The 23,501-nt window shown below is 38.0% G+C and overlaps 1 protein-coding gene across 1 annotated transcript in view; it reads left to right on the plus strand.

Moving 5' to 3' along the window:
• The window catches only part of LOC130579274 (type II inositol 3,4-bisphosphate 4-phosphatase-like), a 147,874-nt gene that overhangs the window by 35,100 nt on the left and 89,273 nt on the right, over positions 1–23,501 (plus strand). The window contains exon 2 of the mRNA XM_057375935.1: positions 4,813–4,871. Coding sequence (XP_057231918.1) covers positions 4,860–4,871 — 12 coding nt within the window. The 5' untranslated portion in view covers positions 4,813–4,859. The remainder of the gene's footprint in view (positions 1–4,812; positions 4,872–23,501) is intronic.

Below are 23,501 nucleotides of genomic sequence, written 5' to 3' on the forward strand. Positions count from 1 at the left end.
AACCTGTGTCTTTGGATGGATTTGATCTTCAATGCTGAATGTGCTCATAGTGTAAGATTTCAGTATATGATAAATATCCTGTTTGAGAGTGCTGTATGAATTATCTTTGCACAGCTGTCTATCAATTTACAGAACATTGGCAGCCAGCTGCACCTGCATGATGGAGCCTCTGGTAGCTCATTTTGGGCAAAACAGCATCCTGGTGCTGGAAATTGTAGATCAGGTTTTGAGATGACCATGAAGTTATGAGATTATAATTTCAAGAAGATTATGAAGATGGGTTAATAGAAGTACAGTTGCTGATGCTCAAGGGAAAAGAAGGAAGAAGGTGTATGTGTGGGAATGAATGAAAAAGTTGGAGCTGTACCTTGTACTGCTTAGTTACATGTTGGGATTGCTTGCACATATTCTCTTCCTTTCTTGCCAGGGTATTAGATAATGGAAGGAAAACTAAAGWGCTTTTAGGTTTGTGGCAGTTCTGTAGAACTTCCCTAGGAGGAAAAAATTGCTTGGAGATTTTTCATGAGAKCATCTCCCCTGGAGGGAGCTGAGTATTTTTGACTTGCTGTTTTTCATATGTACAAAGTAATGTTTGAGTTTGGTCTGCTTTCACTGTCATAGTGCTATTGAAATTGGCTCTGATATGGCTACTGGAAATAACAGAGCACAGCAGTGGCCATTGCTTGAGGGATAAACTGAAAAGAAAAGTGAATATAAAGGTAAAAGCAGGAATGAAAGGGCCCACRGAAGGATATAGTGCAGAAGCTGTAACTTCCTCTTCAGTTCAACAGGTGAGAGGAACTTGAGTGGGAATTGTTAAGAGTTGTAGTTCTCCACCAGATAAAGATGTAAGCGCTGCTCTCTGAAGAACAAAATCTTCTGATTTAGAGAGTGGAGSTGGCTTCTGAAGCCCATGTGCTGGGGATTGGGCAGCTTTTTTCTTTTTCTTAGACTGCACAGGAGTACTAAAATCCATCTGACAGGCTTCAGTTACTTGATTGTATTAAGGGTCATACCAAGAGTTCTTTTTTTGAGAAAGTGTTTTACGAAATTGTTGGATATTAAAAGCATAGGATATTGTGGGGATTAAAAGGAAGATCTCCAGAATGACTTTTCTGGACTTATTTTCTCATCCTTGCAGCAGTGTGAAATGCTGCTGTGTTAACTGCAATTTGGACAAAAACATTTGCTTCCAGAATTCCAGCAGACAAAACTCCTATGGAACTTAAAATTAAWTTTTTTTTTTATAAACAGAAGAGGGGTTCTGAGAAAGAAACAAAGATCTCACGTATGTGTCAAGTATAATTTTTTCATTAATTTCAGTATATGTAGTTCCAATAAATAAAAGCTTTTGGGTTTTTTATTTATTTTTTTTTTTGGAGGGGGGGAGGGGAATGGAGTAGTGACTCATTTCCTGAAAGCACAGAAGAAAAGGTTCAAAAAGAACTGAAAACTTTCGGAAGAGTGTGTTTTTTATAGTTAACACATGGTATTTTGTTATTGTTCCCRTGAAGGAGATAGAAATAAAAGGAAAACCTTTTTCCCCTGCCCTCCTAAATGCATATTTGAGTTTTCTAGTTATTGGTGTGCCTGTAGCCAAAAGGTATTTTTAGTGGTACTGATAAATGGTGGAAATGCTGCATAAAATTGCAGCTTTTGCATGAGGTTCTRGAGCTACTGAAAAGAAACTGGATTTTTCTTTCTTAAGTGTGTGGGGTCACCCTAATTACCTTTTTTTTTTTTTCCTTATTAATTACACTGCATTAGTTACTTTTATGAAAAGTAAGTACAGTTTGGAGTGCACAACAGAGTAGAAATCAGAAATGAACAGTGGCATCTTTTGTGTTTTTTGTTTTGTTTTTAATGTTTCAGTTGACCTTCACATCTGCTGCCTAGATTTCGCTCAGCTTCAACAGCTTAAGTAGCACCATCATTGTCCTGCTCCATCTCCTACTCATCTTCATCCTCTTCCCTGGCAACCCCATGAGATTCAATGCCAAAGATCTGGCCTTGCTGGCCAGGCGCCCATCGGGTTGTTTTGACAAAGAAGGAAAACTGAAGATTTGCAGAGTGGTCGGGGATGAAAAATTAATGGGTAAAAATGACTTGCAGTGAGAGCTCCTCCTGGTTGCTGTGCTTGCTTTGTGCAGTTGTTAGTTTGTGCAGTTGGTTTCACTAATCTCATCCACCTCTGTTTTTTGTTTTCTTCATTACTGATGCTTGACTGGCGCTAAATAAATTTCTAAATAATGAAGCTTAAAATTAGTTTGCTTCAAGTTTTCAAGTTTCCTTTGTCATATACTTGAGAAAGAGTACGAAGTCCTTAACATGATTACTTATTTTTCCTGTAAACAAAGGCTGTGTTTTTTCTGTTAGTAACTGCTATTCACCAGTCACTGGTTGCCCTGTTTTAAGAATTAGATATCCAGTTCCTCAGAATTTACCCCTCCTATTTCTAAAGACTGTGTTCTTTTATCAGTATAGATTTTCCATGGCTCACTTCCCACCTCCTTTGCAGGTTTCTTCAGGGTTTTATGATCATATTCTAAATGTCTTTCAATTTCCAGTAATCTTGAATAAATGTCTATTCCCTCAGTAGCTGTTAGAAAATAGCTCATGTTTAGTGGTAAAATCAGTCCTAACACAATAATTTCAGCAACAGCAAATGTTTTATTTTCACTTGTCCCAGCTGATCTTCATTGTGATTGTATTTACTTTTATTCTATTAGAAAAAAACCCCAAACAAGCTCAAACCCAGCACAGACTCAGTTATAAGGGGCTGAGTAAGTTCTGTGCCACATTTTCAGAACATTTTATATATGCCCTGGTAAAACCACAACATGCATTTTCTAATGATAAACAGCCAGAATTTCCTGTAGAGTGTGCAGCAAACTTCCTGGGCAGGAGACTTTAGGAAACATTCACTTCTGGCTACTTTGAGGTTCCTCACCAGGTTTATCTACCCTGTGTACTCATTGTAGGCAGCATATCAAGCCCTGCCTGGCTGATATCTGATGTTTTCGAGGTTGTTTAGAATTTTCCATTACTTACGAATATGTTGAATGCTATTATTGCTGATACTGCTAAAAACCTTACGTTAACTGGAGGRAGACCAAACATTTCTGTAGCCCAGTGCCATGGATTATCTGTGCCATGGTAAACAGCAGCAGATTCTAGGAAAGTGTTTAAGGAGCTGTTCATGAGTAGGATGTTCCTATTGCCCAGTAAATCCTTTTGTCTCCCAGCAATCATATCATGATCTCTGGAGAAGAAGGGTCATTTTTGTCAGGGCATGTTGGTCACTGTGGATCCTGTTMATTGATAGTTATTGTTAGTCTGACTAATACTTGAACTTGCTTATTTTTTACACGTACAGGGTAATGACTTTCCCAATACTATAGAAATTTATGTATCTTTTATCTGGAAAAGCTACAAAGCGAATGTGATTCCTTCCTTCTGAAGCCCACAGGATTCTGGGGCATGGAATTTAATCTTAGCAGTGTCCTGTACTTACACTGTAAAGCCACATACTCTGATATGATAACTGTGTTTAAGTTTTGGGTTGGTGGATGTGCATTAATTGTATTATTTTCTGTCTTGTCCTTGTACTTTAGTAGGTCTGAAAAGGTGTAAGAACTTCAATTTCTTTTCTAAGAACACCCCCCCAGGTTATTACTGAACACATTATTCTACTCTGATTTTCAAATGTTGCATATTGAAACACCTTAATTGAAATTTTCAAGAGGAAAAGAGAATGTTATTTATTTATTGTAACAAGACATCCTTCTCCTCAATATCATGTTTTTAGTGGTGGCCAGCTTAGGGAAATACAAGAGTTCCTCAGAGGAGGAATAGCAGGCCCAGAGGAGGAATAGCAGGAGGAATTCCTCAGTTGAGGAATAGCAGGCCCTTAAGGTACAGCTGTTCTTCCAGCTCCCTAGCAATTCCAGGTTGGCTGCTGTATGGAGCTACAGAGTTTCATGTGTCTTCTCAAAAATGCAAAATAATACATCTTGCTTAAAAAAATATTCCTTCCTCTTTTAAGAAGTGATCTCCAAAGAGATCACATTTGTCTGCAAGATCTGTATCTGTGTATGTTTATAATAGGTTTACGTATTCATATATATCTCAAAGTACATCTACAAATGTGTTTTTAAAAAGAAAAATAATGCAATATTAAAAATAATCTGTTTATGGAAGAACAACTTTTTAAAGCTTTTTAACCCACTCACTGAAAGTGAAGTGAAACATTCCCTGCTCTCAAAAGTTTGTTTATGTGCCTGCATGTGTCTATAAACAATAAGATGCTATTCCCACTGGTTAAACACCTTTAAAAAATGTAGTAAAATAGTAACAGCAAAGTGGCTGTAAATATTTGGATATCATTTTCCTCCTTTTTATCTTCTGAAAATTGTAAATTCAGAYTAGCATGTTCTAAGTGTAATAGTAAAAGTTTTTCTGTTTTAACATGGATTATTTTTGATCTCCTGAAATGAAGGGAGCAAAAGATGTTCCATGCCAAAGTGCCTGTTTCTGCTCCCATGTGAGGAAAAGGGAGAAAAGCTGAGAATAGTGTTGAGTGTGTACTGCAGCCACCAATCTCCCAGCTGCAGAGTAGAAGAAACCTTCTGGGAAGTTATTTGGCATCTGACAGCCTGTTGTGCATAGGCAGCCACTGAGTGAAGCTGTCTTTTTTTGGTTGATAATGATTTTCCTTTCTGACCTTTATAACTAATGCACCTGCTTTGAGAAGCATTTAATGTGCGAAGACAAAAGGTTGTTTTTATTAATCTCTCACTTCTTTGCATGCAGAACCGAGGGAGAGATGGTGCCGACTGAAAGGAAATCTGCTTTTTCTAATGAAAAATAAGGTAATTCATTYTCCTTCTGCTTTTCTTGATGTGCTACTTTAATGCGAGAACTTGAGTAATCCTTTTTCATGATAGCTATATTGGCATTGTGCTTTTAGGGATGAAAAAATATAAATCACTATTATTAGAAGAGTGGATATGAAAAAAATCCATTGTTTGCTGTCTGTAACATTGGCAATTCTTCATGATATCAACATCCTTTAGCTGAATCATAAATAGTCTATGCCCAGGGTCTGCTCGTAACATAGACAGGTCTAAATCCAGAGTTACTCCTCCAAATCCACTGGACTAATGAAAACAAAATCTCTCAATTAAGTGAGGCATTGTGGCAATGTTCAAGACGCAATTTSAGACCCCTAATACAATTTTTTAGTGTGGTTTTTTAATGAAATCTGTTACAAAGAATGGTATTATTTTCTCTCCCTTTGTTGTAAAAAGAAGTTATATGCCTAATATGAAAGGACTGTTAAAATAGGCTCTGACCCTGATGTGCAGTGGAAAGTCTTGCACGGGCTGCTGAGTGCCCTCATTTGTCATTGGCTTTATTGGGAGTTGAGGCCACTCATCTTCTGGAATGAACAAGCACTAAGTGTGGAATTGCCCTTTTTCYTGCCCTTTCTGTCTGATACAATGGACGTGCCTCTGTAGCTGCTTGAAAATAGGACTGGATTGCATTGAATTGGGGACAGTGTGCAGCTTGGGATGCTCACCTGTTAACAGGAAGTACTTTGTAATTGGCTTCCAGGATATTTCGGTGCTGTATGGACCAGCAGTTGTATGGGAATGATTGTACTGCTGGGCAGATTGTGTATTTTGTTGGAAACATTTTTCAATATGATATAGTGGCTTATTTTAAGMTAGTGATGAATGTGTGCATATGGTACATTTTTAAAGCAATGTTTGCTTTCAAAGCACTGTTTGGGAGCATGTGAGAGATTTCTGCATGTTTGCAAACAAGAGCAGGCAGTAGGACATCAGGGTTTCTCTGGCTTGAGTTTCATCCAGCTCATTCCCCTGGTGGTAAAAGGACTGACAAGTTTAATGTAGGTGACAGCAAGCTCATGGCCAGCCCTTTGTCACACCTTCACGTGTTATCATTCTGCTGTATGACTTGCAGAAACTATTTTTAGTGCAGGGCTTTAAATTTGAAACTCCTCTATTCCATGCTCCTCCAAGTGCCCTATTTTCACGGAAGCCTTGGCATTTTGTGAAACAGTTGGGGGAAATGTTTTGATCAACTTTGCAACAGTGAAGAAAGGAGTGGGAGAGTTTTGTGGAAATCAACTGCTAGGTCCACTCAGGCTTTTGAAATTCAAAGCTGTAATTTGAGAAACTTGGAGAGTGAGACACAAATTAATGGCTTGTTGCTGAAATGATTTAGGCTTGCAGGAAATAAATGGGAATTCCACTTGAAATGCTGCGCTTTGATGGAACCAGTTAAACAGGTGGGTGACTTTTACTCTACATCCAGTTCAGTGCTAGAAAACTGCATTTTATTCTGGTTTCTTTGTTTAAATAAATTTTCAAAATTTGCAGAAGTTATGGAAGGAAGCAGGAGATTTAACAAATTTTAGCTTATAGAAGAAGACTTGTGACATGATTAATGTCAGTGTGTTCAAAAGGTGACTTTATTAGGTACTTCCTTTAATTAGAGAGATCACAATAAGAGAGAAAGTTGGAAATGGAAGTCAGACAAATGAATCTGATCACGGAATGATTGGGCAGTGAAGCCCAGGTGTGGTGAGATATAGCAGGTGCTTAGTTTTAAAATGTCACAACCTACCAGGCTCACTACAGAGACCACTGAGTGATTAAAGGRCAATGTCTTACAATGGATCAAACTACATGATTTAGCACTTCCTAGTCAGCTTATATCCTAGGAATTTGTAAAACAGTCACTTTCAGAGGCTTCATCTGTTSGGTACTATAAAGGATAGCTTCTTTGACAAAGACAAATCTCTCTTGAATCTCATATCCATGTTTCAAAAAATGAAATTTATGGGCATACTAAGTAAAACCAAAGCAATTTGTGTGCTGTAAGGACAGAAAGGAGTGTACCCTGTACAGTTTTTCTTAAATTATTCTAGAAATGAACAGGTTTCCCATCTAAAGCAGATTGTTGGCCTAGGAAATAATAGTTTAAGTTTGGAGAGCTAGTTTGCCAGTATAAAAACAAAAAAATAGTGTTATGATAAAAGTTATTAAACATTTTAATAAGCAAAGTTGCAAATTTTCTGCTCTTTACTAGAATTAGGAAAGGTTTCAGTAGYCTGTTAATGCAGTGTGTGAAAGGTATGTCCCAAACAGCACCAATGAACACTTGTTCCCATTTTTAATGCTGGGATCTGACTTGGCTTAAGGCTTGACATGGAAGAAAAGTAACTGCTGTTTTGTAAGATCATCTGAGTGCTGAACAATTAACTCCAGAAGTCACTGTTGTGAAGCAAAACTGATTTGCTACTATTTGTAAAATGCTGTCAGAGACACGTGCATGTCTGCATATACAAATGCTTATAGTTTATTGCAARCTCTCATTTTAGTTAGATGTTCATAAATTATACTTCTTGTATGAGAAGAATCTTCTCTATGAAGTTGCAAAGGATGCCTCCCAGCTCATCTGTGTTGTAAATCTTAGGTAGGGTGGGAATAAATTTCCAGTGTAAGGAGAAAATATGGTTCATCCTTTCTCTTTTTCATATTTGGATGCATAAGCTATTAGGCATCCTAAGGACATTTATTTTCTTTGGTCTAGCAGTGGAGTTAGTTATTTGAACTGAGACACAGACAGCATTTCCTGGTCTTACTGTAACTTTTCCTTTGTAGGCTCCAGTGTGGTTCTGTGCAGTTTGGGTRGGTAGGTGGTTTTTCTGTTGTTTTTATCCCCCCGATAGATTTCCTACCATATTGCAGTGGTTGTAGATGGCAAGGTTAGAGCAGTGAGGGCTCTGCAGGAGTGGCCTCTGAGACAAAAGGTGGGGGCTCTGCACCAGAGCCACCACAGGACACAACTGTGCCCAGCAGCAACGCAAGTGATGCCTCTGGRAAAATGTATGCAAGAAAGGGAASGGTAAGAAATAGCCCTGCAAACACTGAAATCGGGGGAGGAGAGGATCTGCTCCAGGTGGAGGAAACYATGCAGGGCCACGTGGATATACTCTGAATGATCTGCAGCCAATGGCCTGTCCACACTGGAGTGGGCTCTTCTGAAAKGAACTGTCACCCACAAAGAGGACCCACGGTGGGCAGGTCTTTGAGATTTGCATCCCATAAAAGGGACTCCACGCTGGAGCAGGGGAAAAGCATGAGGAGGGAGGACTGTCAGAGAGGAATTATTATGGACTGACTACAACCCCATTCCCTGTCTCCCTTGTGCCACTTAGGAGGAGTGGAAGAGGAGGTTGARTAGTTGAGAATGAAGGAGTGTTAAGTCGTAACTTGGGAAAAAGGGGTTGGACAAGCTGTTTTATTTCTTGTCTTTGTTTCTTATAATCCAGGTCTATTTTAATTGGCATAAACTTAAATTGATTTTTCTTGGGTTGAATCTTTTTTGCCTGTGATGATTAGTGGCAAGTGACATGTCTGTCTTCATCTTAACCCATAAGTATTTAAAATTCATGCTCTCCCCCAGTCCTGTTAAGGAGAGGCAGTAATAGAGCAGGTGGGTGGGTGGCAGCCTGACCAAACCACAGATGGGATCCCCTGAGGGGAAACATATTTTGCTTACACCTTCCTATGTGAAATGCTCAAGCTTTGAGTTTGTGTGTGTAGGCTTTGTGTCCGCTTCCCAGCAAGTGGCAGAAAAAAGCCTAGTTTGCAGATAACAGTATTGAAAATTAAAATAAAAGCTGTTGTGAGTGCTGAAAGTATCTTATGTTAGAAGTTGTATTTTACACAAATGCCTGCATCCCATGAACACACTCAGTACAGGCTGATTTTGAAGGCAGACTTGGGAGCTGGGCTCCCTAAAGCCGTGGTCAGCAGTGTGACTGAGCTGGGGAACCTTGTACCAGACAGGTCTTTTAGAAAAATATTTGATGTTGTGCTGATCTTGGAGCTATTCTTACGGATCCTAGTCCRAAATATTTATTATGGGACTTGGCAGCTTTGTGAGTCACCTAAAATATCTGGTAAATGGTTCATATTCTTAGATTCTACCCAATTCCAGTCAGGGGGATACTTCTAGGACCTGATGATTGATTGTTGATTCTGGGAGAATGATTACTCAGTAGAAGCTGCTAATGTGTATGGTAAGTATTAGATATTTATGTACCTTTTTTCATTCACATACGARGGTACTTTTGATTAGAAATTTTGAATCTCTTTGAGGATTGCAGTATTGTGTATTAGTTTTTTCCTTAATTACAGATCAGAATTTATAGCACTGATTTTCTTGAGGAAAAAGACCCAACATAARCCAACAAAACTCAAGAGAGCAGTGATGTTTTTGTCATGCTGTTTAATTTCCTTGTTTTCTGTTCGTAGCTCTTTCAGAATAATTTTGTGGTTTGGTTTTCATGAAGGAAATTAACATATTACTTTGGCCTTTTTCAGTGTCTTAATCGTTATTGCCAATTCAGGGCTGGATTTCAGCCTAATTGTTGTTTGCCATATATGTGTGAATTTGGAGTYATTGCTAGTAACGTAAAGAAAGAAGCTACCTTATCTCTCTGTGGTTCATTGTCCCATATACTAATATTCCCGAATAGTAGTGCTGATACTTAAACAGATTTGAAAATTACTTTGCAGTCTATACACAAARAGGTACACTAAAAAGTACAATTATGATTTTGCATCTCAGTAATAGCTCCAGAGAGCCCATTTTGTTCTATTGAGTAAACATGTTCACATTGCTGCCTGTTTTTGAATATGTATTTAGGAATTAATTTAAAAATGGATTATTGATCAATGGTGTATAGTGGATTCTCTAGGAGAATCAGTACAGCACATTGTGTTGATCTTGCTTAGCTCGTGGTTTAATGATCCTGTGGAGGCAGCCATTCCARTCTGTCAGGTCAGTTTGTCCATGCACAGGCTCAGTAAACTCATTCTGCTTTTGTGTGGGAAAAAWTGCCTTTTAAGATATTTGTGATGTATTGATTTTTAAAAATCATAATGTAGAAAAAAAGAAGTCTAGTTTGCAGATAACAGCATTGAAAATTAAAATAMWWKCWGCWMTSAKWGCWGMWWKTATCTCACATTAGAAGTCATATTTCCCACAATATTATAAGCATGTCTTTTTTCCCCTCTAATCAAAACAAGGTTGTGGTATTAAACTTGTATGGCATTTATACTGCTGTAAATCCCTATGCTTGTTTCCTGACCCCCTAAAACCAAGGGACTTATATTGGCCAGAGCCAATCTGTGGATTTAACTACACTGATATAAATTGGAGTGCTGTAATACACATGATGCCAGAGAGAATTATGTAAAATGTGGTGAATGTTTTGAGGCTTCTCTTGTAATGAATTCAATTTCCTTAAACCAGGTGCATTGTTGGGCTTAAATAGACAAGTTTAAAGAGCAAATCTAAATGATTATGCTGTCAATAAAAACAAGCTTACATGTAATGTATGTAAAAGCCTAACATAAATTATGTTGTTATAACATTTATTGCAAGTGTAATGTGTTATTAACAGTGGGCAAAAAAAGCCTGAAAGTAAGATTTCAGATTGACTCATAAATCAATAACTARAGAACCCCATGCAAGGTAGAAATAATAGAATAATGACATCTCAGCTTCTGATGGGAATTACATTGTAATGAAGCTGTGAAAATGTTATTTGGGTTTTCATGGCATAGTTGTATGTAAGTTCTGCCATAAAAACGTGAGGGTGCATCAAAGAATCTTCTCTGCATCAGGCAGGCATACACGATGTATCTTGAGCATTTCATAGCTGTAGAGTTCTAGTATTTTCCTCTCCAATTTGATATTTTAAAAATATTCTTACAGAGTGAGATTGCTTTATATGCATTGAAGCTGCAGAGTCTTTTCTGATCTGTTAGAATATGAAGTTTCTGTGCATGTGTGTGGTTTAGCATTCTGTAAGTCAGTGATCTCTCCAGGGCATCTTGAAATAAAAGTGTCTCTTCTGGCTAAGGATGTACTTATTATAAACCATTTTTCAGCAGTGATTTTAATTTTCTAGAGCATGCTCTGTGTCAGTTTAAAGGCTGAGCAGCTGAATAAGTGCTGCTGCACAATGTAGCATCGCTTTGGGATTGAATGTCATTGCTCATGTGGTTTTTCTCTGACTTTAAACTACACGTTTGGTATWAGTTATGAGCACATTCTGCAATATCTGCAAGCTGAGGAGCAGGTAAGTGAATCTATGTCCGTAAGTTTCAGTGAAATGTGTTGCTGTGTTGGYAAGATTTTGATTTACAGTAGGAAGTGTGTGAAATGGAGAAGAARGCGGAAAAAGTACAAAGATGTGGCATAGGCAGATTTGAAAGCCTTATCACCCCTTCATGGTTCAGAAGTCTCGGTGTGTTTTTTTTTTTTCTGAGTGTTCTCAGCCCCAGTGGTGCCAGTGCTTCTGCCTGCACTTTGCTGKGCTGTGAGTTGTCCTCTGACTGTTGGAATGATCTATATGTAGCAATACACTCATTTGCACAGAGATGTAAAGCTACAAATGAATATGGAAATATCAGGCAGTGTTTAATTTGGAACTCAAAGGAATTTGGTGGCTTTGAGAGGAGGGATGTTGCCATGTGGGCTTTGAAGCTGTTTTAGTGTAAATATTGTGTCCTGTTGATGCAGCCATGCACTCAGGTCATCTAAAGTCCCTTGCTTACAATGAGTCTCTTTTTAAAGAGCCATTTGTGTTGCCCCTTATGTTTTACTGTGAAGGCATTTTTGAATGCTTTTTTCTTTGCATGTTTTAATTTAAATGGCAGATTATTTTGATGAAGATTTCATGATGGCTTTAGCCATTTTGGATGGGGAAAACGCTGTGCAGAAAACTCTGTGCTAGCTGAATGCTGTAAACTCTAGCCTTACACTCCTGCTGAGCACGATGTASATTGTGCCAATGCAAAGCCCTGTGACAGCAGAAGGCCACCTCTCCTTGGGGTTCAAGGACTCTTTGGATTGTGTTCCCAAGAGTTTGTGCAGTACCACCAAGGTCTCTATGCTGACTGTTGCTGCAGTCTGCTTTCCAATAGGACTCACAGATGCAGTTAATAACCATTAAAGCCTCTCATTTGAGGAATGAGAGTAATTATTTGCTCCTATTTTTACTATGACCTGAAAGCCTTTATATCTCTCTTTTCCCATCTCAACAGGATCCTGGCAAGCCCTACTGCCCTTTTGTTATCTGATTCCTTCCATTATCTTGCTGCTTCTCCTTCCTGCCTCCAGATATTACCAACTTGTGTTCCACATAGTAAAGTCCTCTCCTCCCTTCCACTGCTGTTGGAGTCAGACCTTCCTTATAGCCTGTTTTCACTTAGATAATCCATTCTGTCTCCTGGTTTTGTTCTGTGTCTGCTTTCATCTCCTACTTATCTTGTACCATGGCTTCCTTTCCTTTAGCTATTACATGGTGTGAGCAGGCTTTACCCTTCCTCTTTTGTGCCCACCTGTCCTTGCTGTGTCTGCTGCCCCAGCTGTGCCCACTACTCGATTTGATATCTGAAGTCTGTTATTGCTTTGTTTACAGTGTCCTCCTTTGCTTTTCATYACTCTACAGAACTGCCTTTTACTAATCTTTGAATGAACCATTCTAAATGTGAACTAAGAAGCATCTCTTGTTTGTGAGAACTGTCTATCATTCCAACACCAGCTCACCCTCTGAGGCTCCTTTTTTCCCTTTTGAGTCATTCTCAACTTTTCCATTGATTTCATTCTTTTGAGGGATTAATTTGTACCTAGAGTCAAACCATACRTGAGAAAATGTAACTTTAAACTGAATGTTCTTCAGTACTGTTGCATCTAGACCTGCCTCAATACCTGTTTGTCCAAACTCCACTTTTATCTTGCCTTTCAGAGACCTCTTCCTGTGCATTTAGCCATGAATTCAATTTCAGTGGGAACCAAACAGGGGCTTAATCTTTTCTGTCAAATTCTTTCTCCCCTTGCTTTTGATGGCTGAAGCAAACATTACTTCYCTTCCTGCTACTTATATAATTTTTAGCATTGCTTTCAACAGGGCTGTATTTCTAAATATTCATGTTCTGACTATCCTTGTGTTTTACAGATTCTTTTAAAGATAGACAGCTCTTTCCAGCTCTCTATTACCTAGAAGTCTGGACTGGGATAATCTAATTTTGCGTTTTCCTTTACTAAAGTATCCTTCTCCTGTTCTTGGTAAAGAAGACATTGGTTATATCCATTAGACCTCTTGCAAAACCAATTTTCCTCAGTTTCTCTTTTTCTTTTTTTTTGACTATCACTCTTTCCTTTGCAACAGATTCTCACGTCCTTCCTTTCATAAGCTTCCTGTTTTCACTGTGAAAATTTTTCCCAGTCTCCAGTACYCTTCTTGTTCTTTGCTGAAGTTTTCTTCAGAATTCTTCTGATTCTGAGCTGTGTCCAGCACACAACAAATGTGTTTATAGATCTGTCAAAGCAACAAGGAAGTACTAAAACAAGTAATCTTACTAAAAAAAGTAATCTCATTATCTTCTCCAAAGTTCTGCCTTTACAAATCATCTTTGCGATACTGCTCGCCAGAAGTTCACAATGATAATATGTTTTTAATTAATTTAATTAACTCATTGGCTCTTGTGTAGTCTGATGCAGGTTTGCTTGTCTGTGGTGTGCAAACTCTCCAGCTTTCTTGTTTATCATCTGTATTCTCTATCTGTCAGTGGTTAATGTCACAGGGTCCTGWGATCCCTGATCTGCATTCATAAACCCTGGCGTGATAAATATAAACTTTTAATCTGAGCAAATCCCCGAATTTGGAAGTGTTATCTAATAGAATTAGCTCAGTTTAATTTTTAAAAAATTGTTGTRTTCTCTGCTATCCCTGCAGCAATTGATGTATTATAACTGTGTAATAGATGGAGTTATTTGTATTACAATTATGTAATTGATGGTAATTAAGCACTAGTCTTGTTTAGAGTAGATAATTGCATAGATAACTATTTAACACAAGGTTATAGAGCATTCCCCTGTGGCTCTGTCTCAGTTCAGTGGCTCTTACTCAGTTTGGAGCTGCTCTGGGATGGTTCTGAGAATGTGGGCTCTGTCAGATGTTTGTGTTGAATAGCTTCTCACGTGACTGCAGAGTCTTGGGAATGAATGTGCATTCACTATTTGAGGCAGTTTTACAAGATCAGAACTTGATTAGCTTTCCTACTGTTTTGGGGGATTTGGGTGTCAGTTTTTGCTGTGCAAAGCATAGTTTTTAGAGAAGACTGTAATAGCTGTCTGGTTGGGGTTAGAGAMGATCTGTATTGGAGACAAGAAAGGCTTTGAAATGCTGTGCACAAGTCCCAGGCAGAAATCGTGTAGCAGTCTTAGCTTTTAACACATGAAAGAAACCCAGGGATGGAGGAAGGCTAATAATGCCAGTGTATTAACATGCTGCATTAAGAGATGACTTCTGTTGCCCTCTGTGATTCTGCACTGAAGGGAATCATGGAAATATTTTGGTTTGTGTTTGGTTTTGTGTTTTGAAGTCGGTATTGATTGTGGYTGGAAGAGCTCTTGGCTTATGAAACTCTTTCACTGCACAATGCATTACAGTGAAGCATCTCATAGGAAAAGAAAACCGCATCAAACCAAACACAGAAATGGCACTCTTAATTATGTTAATTTGAACTGGGATGTTTCTCTAAGATAATATRCTGTGAAAGAGTTAGAGATTGATCTTGGCAATGGCATAATTAAATTTCTTTAGTGGTGATTGACTAGTAATCAAAAAAAAGAACCCTCCACATTTTATTTAAAAAAAAAACAAGCAAGCAAAAATAAACCACCTCAATAAAACAATGACTTGCATCAGATTYCTTCTATTTAATGCAGTAAAGTAGTTTGTGAGGATAATGTTGCTAAAGTCTTCCTTCACTGAAAGTGATCTGTGCCTGATATAAAGTATTATTCATGTTTCGTTATTCCGGTGTATGGATAGTGTAGCCTGGCTGCCAGTCTGTGCATATGCTGTGCTTTTGTATTGCATCAGTTTGTCTCACTTTAGACTCTAACCTCGGTTTAAGCTGCTTTAAATTTTGTTTATAATGGAAGCTGTCAGTAGATGGCAGCAGCAATCTCCTCAGATAATAGTTTTAGGTTACCAGCCAAATGAACATCTTACATTAATGTTAACTAATCCTAAGGAAAAACACTCTACTGAAGGAATTCACTGCGGGCAAAACTCGCTTTTATTCTTGGCCTAAAGCAGGATTTTGAAGCCAGGGGCTGCTGATTAACCTCGGTTTAGACTTTTGATGAGCCGGCTGATGAGAGAAGAAGGGAAGCCAGAGGAGTCTATGCACGGCCAGAGACATCTTACAGCTGCAAAGTGATGGATGGCAGCCGGCCCAAGGAACTCGTGGGTGGAGCCCAATGGACCATTAAAGATCTTGGGGCGCGGCTGCTTTCCCCACCCCGTGCTCATTAGAKAAGGTTGTGTTCAGCACAAGGGGGGAGCCCGTATTACACTCACCTGCATTTCAGGACGCTGCTCCTGGAGCTGCAGTAGCGATCCTACCCGGCTCCAGCGGCTCTGAGCTCTGCGAGGGCTCAAAGAGCAGCGGCTCCAGCCTGCCACAGCCTCTGCCCCTGCAGGAAGGGCAGCAGAAAGGGCTCTTTTGTTCTGTCCGCATCCTTTCCTGAGCGGGGCTGATTTAGGATGTGTTTTGTGGCTGCCGGAAGGTGCCTCAGGGAGGGGCTGTTTAACTCCTCTCGAAAGCCCAGCTGTAACTTAGATGACCTGGTTGCTGTAGGGATGAAGAGGAACTTTTTTGTGTCCTCTTGACACCAGCATGGGGTTACCAAGAAATAGAAGAGATCAGCGGTGAAGGGCAGATGTGCTTCAGGCATCTGGTTGTGCTAAGAATAAAAAGGCTGGGTTTTTTACCCAACTCTCACTCTGAGATGGGATTTTCATATTTCCCTGAGGAAGYTGAATACCTCTGATTTATAAGAGATGCTGTAGTGCTCTCCTACCCTCACATTAGGGATGTGAGCAGCTACTGACTCTTAAGGTCAAAATGGTGTGTTCTTTTCAGTACCTCCACCGAGCACTATTTACTCTTCCCATTCTTTCTCTGACCAGCCCTGAGAACTGAGCTGATTCTCCATAGTGCCACCAGAATTTATTTGTTGAGTGGTGAGCGCTAATTTTAAGTCCAATGTTTAAAAGTGGTTGTGCTTTGCCAAACGTGTACACTTTGCGCGTCTCAGCACGGAATTTCATTTAATATTTAATCACTTGCTTGGTGGGGATACTGAGAGCCTTTAGCTCTGCCTTCAGTTATCACCTTGCTGTACACATTGTTGTACCTAGGCATCTATTAATAAAGATATTTGCCTTTTATGCCTTTGCAGTGTAATGTTTTCGAGCAATTGGCCAAGGATCTTGTAAACCTCTTTTWAAAGAAAGTCAATGTATGCTACAGCAGTGCTTCTGATTACCAGGTTTGTCATTTCTACAAAACCTGTTAACTCTTTACCTTCTTATTATTTTATTTTTATTTTTCTCTGTATTATAATTTCCACCCTTTTGTCTGCTACAATAGAGTTCTTAACAGCAGATTTTAAATCTTTCTAATGATGTGCCTGCTTGCTGAAGATTAGAAATATGAGCCACAGGCAAGGATTGGCCAGGATATTATCCAAACTTTAGCTTTTTAAAGTAAGTAAAATACTTCTTTTGAAACTGAACGTGTTACCTAGATTAATAAAAAACTGGCATATTTAGAGCTTTTTTTGTACCTAATAGAAGTTGAGAAGAAGTGAAATGTCTGGAAAACYATCCATAGCTGAAATAATGCATGCTGTATTTTCTTTTGTAGAAAGGAGGAGACAAGGACAGTTCTTTTATACATTAAAACAATTGCTAGGTTAGGGAGGGTTTGGTCATGTGGTTTTGTGAATAATTTTTAATTTTTTTTAGCTATTTTTTTTTTTATTTAGTGTTAACATTTTAGTGGGTGTTTGGGTAGTGTGTTTTTGTTTTGTGTGGGTTTTGGTGGTTGGTTTTTGTGTGTGTGGTGGCTTGTTTTTGTTTTGCTTTGGTTTTTTAATTACTTTCATCTGGCTTTAAAGCTTACTCAAACTCTTAGTCTTTGGCTCCCCTCACTGTTTGAAATGTCTCCCTGGTATTGAATGTATCTGTAGAATTTTGCCATTGACCTTTTCTTTAGAGCAGTATTTATAAAGACTAGAACAAATGTGGAACACAAAAGCTCCTGAAACAAAAATGGATATCTATGTACTGTTTCAGWAGGGTATAAAAGCCTTCCTAGTATAAAAGCATTCTGAATTATTCCCAYGAGGGACGATATGCCTGAGCATTACCCCCCATGTCTCCTTTTTCTCACARTTAACACATGAGTGCTAATGGATCAGCTCTTTAGAGAATTGCAATTAATTCTATTTCTGTTAAGTGCACTGAAGATACCAGTGCAGCATGGGATGTTTGACAAGCTCCTATGTCCTTCTCGCCTCAGGTGGTTTCATTTCGGTGGAGTAGGGATGGTGGGATGCAGCAGTTCCACTTTTTTTTGCAGGAGTTATTGGGGTGATGTAGGTTTGTTGATGTGCTACACAGTTGAAGATACCCAAATTTAAATAGCCAGCATCACACCACCATTTCAGAATTGCTGGTGCAACTCCTTTTAGCTGCCACAGTCTTTGATTTTTATGGATATCTCATAGATGCATAGAAAGCTAAAATAAACGTTTAAACTGTAATGGGACATTTTGAGGATAAATGTCAGTGTAGTCCAAGGCAGTAATGGGATTCAGYGAGGCCAACCTGTTTGGCATTTTAGAGAAATAAATAGAGTGTATCATTAGTTTTTACTGATGAGATTTTTTGTGTTTCAGGAGCACTTTCTGATCGATMGTCTGGTGAGGAATCAGTGTTACTTTGTGTGGATTTTACCAAAGCTTTAATAGATCCCTCTTTGATGAACATGACTTTAACATCATGTATGGCCATCCTGAGCCATGCCACTTAACAAACTGATTAATTCTTTGGGATACATGCAGCAACAAGGAAATGTAATTATTTTCTTTTTTATAAGGTGAAAATAGCTCAAGAGAGACAGTAAAATGGGAAGAAGCATTAGGTGATATAGGTTTTTCTAGACGTGTCCTTCCTCTTTTTATATGTATTAACCCTACTTCTCTTCTATTTAGGAAGTTTTATATGGATTTTAAGGAGTTAGGACTAATTTCTGGAATGCTGAACACATTGCAGCTACCAGAAGATGAGTTATTGATTAGAATACTTTTAAATCCCCCTGCATTTCTCTTTAATGAGCACAGCAATTCTGGTCAGGTGTGTGAGAAGCATTTCTGTGTTCCTGAGTTCTGTTTTTGTTTCTACCTGTCTTTGTTTTCAGATCCATTGACACTGCAAATCCCACTTAAAAAGTGGGAGCACTTCAAAAACCTATTTTAGATTTTAAAAATGGTTTTAATGCTTTTTCTGTTTTGTCTCGGATTCTTTCTGTGGTCACCAGTGATTACAGTATGAATGTGTTAAAARGATGGGATCTTAGGCTTTTTCTGGTGCTGGTTGGAACAAATTGTGCTTCRCTTATCTCAGTTTCAGTTAACTTGCATGTCGGGAAAAAAAATCACCTCTATTCTCTAAGTCATAAAATTAATGTTTTGAAATAATTTTRAGGTTGAGAACTGTGCTGAGAAACCAGAACACAGAGAATTCCTGTGGTAAAAAAATAATTAATACTTAAACAGTCACTATTAAGACTTAGGTGTTCAGCCTATTTGAAAATATGTGAATTGAAGGGAAAAGAATGTTTTCATATAGATTCCCACTAAAATCTTTAAAGAATTATTTTGAATTCTCAGTAATCTAGACTGGAGAAAATTGCATGTGGAAAGTGGTAGGATAAGAGAAAAAGCYTCCAGTTGTGCCAGGGGAAGTTKAGATGGGATATTAKGGAAAATTATGTTGTCCAGCACTGGAACAGGCTGCCCAGGGAAGTGTTGGAGCCACCATCCCTGGAARTATTTARCAGATGTRTAGATGTGAWGYTTAGGGACAGGTTTTAGTGGTGGGCTCAGTGGAGACTGTCACCACATTCCAGGATGTGGCTGCAAGGAAGACAGAAACCCCTTTTTTACAAGGAGTYACATGGAAATAAAGGCACTAATGGGTACAAGTTACTCCTGGGGAGATTGCTACTAGTCACGAGAGGAGAGATTTTTAGAATGAGATCAATTAATCCCCAAGAAAGTGGTAGTTTCTCCAACTCTGGACACTTCAAAATTCAGCTGGACAGGTTGCTGAGCCATCTAGCCCAGATTTTGCTTATGCCAGGAAAGGTTGGCCCTCATCATCCTTGGGGTCCCTTGCAACCTGGAATTCTGTGGTTCCTATGGTTCTGTGARTTCAGAATTGCTATTCATTCCCTGYCACGGAAGACTCAGTGTTCTACCCTCTCTACTCTGACACGAGTTAAAATGTGTTTCTTGAAGACAGACACATAATCTTTGTTTTTCACCTGAAMAAATTTTCCTTGTTCTGATTATACAAGTAGTTACCAACCTATTTGCTTGCTTTAGACTATTACATACATGGACCTAATGCTAAATTTCAGAAAGATTACATGTAATAACCYTAGTAGATGTGCAGATGGGCCATTCTGTTCCACTGGTGTATTGTATTTCTGTCTCTASTGATAGTTTTAGTCTGGCTACTTTTYCATTACAAGGGGTCACATGCTGGTGTATATCCACTTTTAAGTAGGTTCATATCTGAAATGTCCTGAATGTCTCTGTTGGGTACAACAGGTCTTTTTACTGTCTGAAGCAATAGGTCATGTTCCCTTGTGCCTGCTCCTTCCCACCTCTGATAAAATTTCAAGCAAAAAGGTAGAATGAACTTTCATGCCTTATTCAATAATACATCTTTTTTTATTCAGTGATACATYATTTCAGTGTTCAGCCAGGTTGAATGAACTCTTAAAGTGGCATGAGACCAGGATCATGGACAGGAATGTYTTATTTGCCTTTTAAGTTTTATTTTATTCATGGGGAGTCTGATTTTTGAATGTCTGTGCTCCTCCATGCCCCAGTTCCATAGATGATACAAATATTTTTTTTGTCTGATCTGTGAACTGTCTATGTCTTTTTAGCCTCTGTATCGCTATTTTGGCATTTGAAAATTTAATTCAGATTGAATTCAATTTGTAGGGAAATGTTTCCAGTTTCTTTCTGCTTGTTGCTGGAAATAAGCTGGATAAATGTGTGACCTACTAATGATTTTGTCATCTTCCAAAACTTGAAAGGAACTGGAAATATTCTTCCAAGATGTTTCTTTAGCTGCTACATAAACAACAGGGAATCCGAATCATTTTTTTTGCATATGTGCAGGCTAATTTAAATGTTTTCAGCCCAACTCTACAGTATTTTGAATGTGCTTTTTTGTTGAATGAATGTTCTTCTAATTGTTTTTCAAAAGAGGTTTYGAGTACATGTTTTAATTCATTTCAAGTAGTTAAATTAAGGATGGGGTAGAACTATAATTAATTTGTTACTTGATTTCTTAATTGCATACTCAGTTATTTTTTTTAATTATATGCCTTATTCCCTACCTTCCTTTTAGAAGGTGATAATTTTTGAGTGTAAAGCTCAAAATTGAAAGAGTCTTGGTAAGGATCATTTCAAYGCTCATCTGTATATTCTTAATCCAAGTATTTGTGGCTGCACATTTTAAAATGTTGTTCCCTGCTTGCTATGTAGGAAAACAAAACCTGAAAACAAAGTCCTGCACCCTATGAAGGAAGCAGCACGATTTGTATGTAAACATTACAGGATAAAAATCACTAATCAACAGAAGTGGGCTTAATGCATGTCAGAACTTCTGGTTAAGGAGATGGGAACTGTGCTTTCATGGTCTTCATCTATCTCTGGTTACAGTGAAAGAGGATTTTCTGAGTGACCCTGCTCTAACAGATGTATTGCTTCATGTGCCTCTTCTGTCTCTCTGCCTCCTGGRAGGGGTTGATAAAGACAAGGAMGTTTTGGGCTGAATTCTGCATTCTRCCACTGTAATGGTGCTATTCCTGTGTGTGTCCTTCTTGTCAGAAAGGAGTTCTCATCCCCGAAACAAGATGATAGGTTTTGTTCCTGGTGCTGGACCTAAATTGTGGCTCCTGCCTTCTAGGGCGGTCCTGAGAATTTACACTGAAACTTGACACCAAGGCCAAAATTCTCTTTCGCTGGAATGACGGAATATTGCTGATATCAGCTTAAGATCTCTAAATTTGACTTTCTACACCCCTTTCCATTTGTGTGAGAAAACGAAAATATCACTGTCCACTTTTAAGATATTTTATATTTATATCTGTTTAAAGTTAGGAGTCTGTACTGTTTAAGTCAGAAGTGATTTTTAGAATGGTGTAGCTAAAAGAAAAAAAAGCCTGGTATTGAGTCTTGTGTGTGATTTTTGTTTATTGCTTAAAGTTGTCTCCAAGAAGAATTTCAAAATATTCGTTSTTTTTCAGAAAAGCAGGGTTTGTTGGTTTGTTGTTTGTTTTTTTCTTAGAACAACCAGTGAAATATGGAGCTGTGTGAAATATCTCCTCAACAAAGTATTTTTCTTAAATGTCGCTGGCTCCTTCTCCTTTCTTTCCAGTCTTGCAGGATTTCCAAAGCTGTAAATACTAAAATGTTCTAGTTTTACAGGAATATATATTTTCTGATCCAAAGTGGATAGAAAACAGTTGAAGGCAGCCAGCTCTTGCCTATTAAGTAATATTGTTGTGGCTTGTAAAATGGGAAAATGGAATATGTGAAACTGCAGCTTTCATTTTGATGTATTGCTGGCTGTTATGCCTTTCAGAATTATAAAAGACATACTTAAGTATGAATTAGAGAATAATGTCAAGGGAAGAAATGTTACTTTTTGGCAGTGGTTTAAAACAAATTAAACTTTAGAAATGTTCAGAGTCAGGTGTTCTCTGATTTTGATTCATTCTCTTGCATTATTATGTCCCCAGTATTTTTTGTTGTAAATGACCTTTTCCATTTTAAATTACAAAGAAAAAGACAAATTAGGGGCAAAGTTTTTTCTTAGTTTCTTTTCCCACTCTCAAATAGAAACATCTTCAAGTTCAGTAAGTAAGCAAACATTTACAAACAGATGAAGGCGTAAAATTTTTGAGTGACGTGTTACATAAAACTGGAGTAAATGCAGTACTTTCAATTAACTGGTCAAAACAAACAAAAAAGGATGGTAGTTTATTTTTCTTAGAAGATCAGGTATGTGTATACATAGCTGGTGTTTTGATGTGGTTTGGGTTCTTTGGGGTAGGGTATTTTTTTGTTYGTTAGTTTTTTGTCTTGGGCAGCTCTTTTTGCCTGTTCTTGGAATGTGTGATCTGAAGGCTGTAGCTGTCCATAGGCTACACCACCTTTCAGGAACCACAGAGGCCTTGGATTCTGTTTATTCAAAAAGTTTCATTTGTACTTCACRTAAGTCTTATCWTAAWTAAAAAATGCAATTTTTRCTTCTTTAAAGAAAGACTATSTTTTTGGAATTCCATAATGCTGACTGTTTTGGTAGGGAAAGGGGTCTATTATATTGTAATTCAAAATTAATATAGAGTAAGAAAATTTTGAGTTTTCCAACTTTAGTTCAGTTTAACTTTCTATTAAGCAGATGTCTGTGTTTAAGCAAAGCTCTCCAAAGGCGTAATTTAGCCAACTTTATCTTGCAATGAGGGTCAATATATCTTTTTTCTTTGAAAATTTTAAGAGGAGTGGTGAATGTTAGTGTCTTTCAAATTATAGAGCTGAATGATAACCAAGTTCAGCARATGAAGCCCATTGACTTTACTATGAACTCTATTTGGAATAATGCATGGTGCCAAAAATAACTTTCCTTCCTGTTGAAACCAATTACTTATCACATGGCTATCCTGTCTTTTTTGTCCTTATTGGTGACACAGATTTTTTGGTTGAGATGGATATTAATATGCATCTTTGCTTCTACTCTTAAGAAGAATGTTTTGTAGTATAGCTCACCTTGCTTTATTAGTTCAAATTCTATGCCAAAGAATTTATGTTTATTTAATAGCTTCATGTCAGCAGTACATCAGCTCACACTTTGTGTATGATTTCCTATTTGTCTACCAGTAATGTAGGTTATAATAACTGAGAGGCAGATAAGGTATAAGGCTCCCCAAACTATTCCCAGATGTCATTCACTTTGATTTCACTGAGAGAGCTGTGGACTGAAGGTTTTTAGGGTTATGCCTTTAGTGTAGGGCATAGTGAGGTGAGGTGTGCACACATCATGTGCAAACTAATTATGTTAAATATTCTCTTCAGTGGAAAAAATGTCCAAATAGTACAAAACATGTTAAAATTGGAGTTTTAAATAAGTGGATGAAAGACAGTTTTTCACATAATTAAAACACTTGTTTTCAGCTGTCACAAAACTGATGAAATAATAGAATTGAGGTTATTTCTTCAAGGAT

This window comes from Malurus melanocephalus, unplaced genomic scaffold (genome assembly GCF_030028575.1).
Source record: "Malurus melanocephalus ecotype Western Australia unplaced genomic scaffold, MMel_1.1 scaffold_265, whole genome shotgun sequence".
Classification (NCBI taxonomy): domain Eukaryota; kingdom Metazoa; phylum Chordata; class Aves; order Passeriformes; family Maluridae; genus Malurus; species Malurus melanocephalus.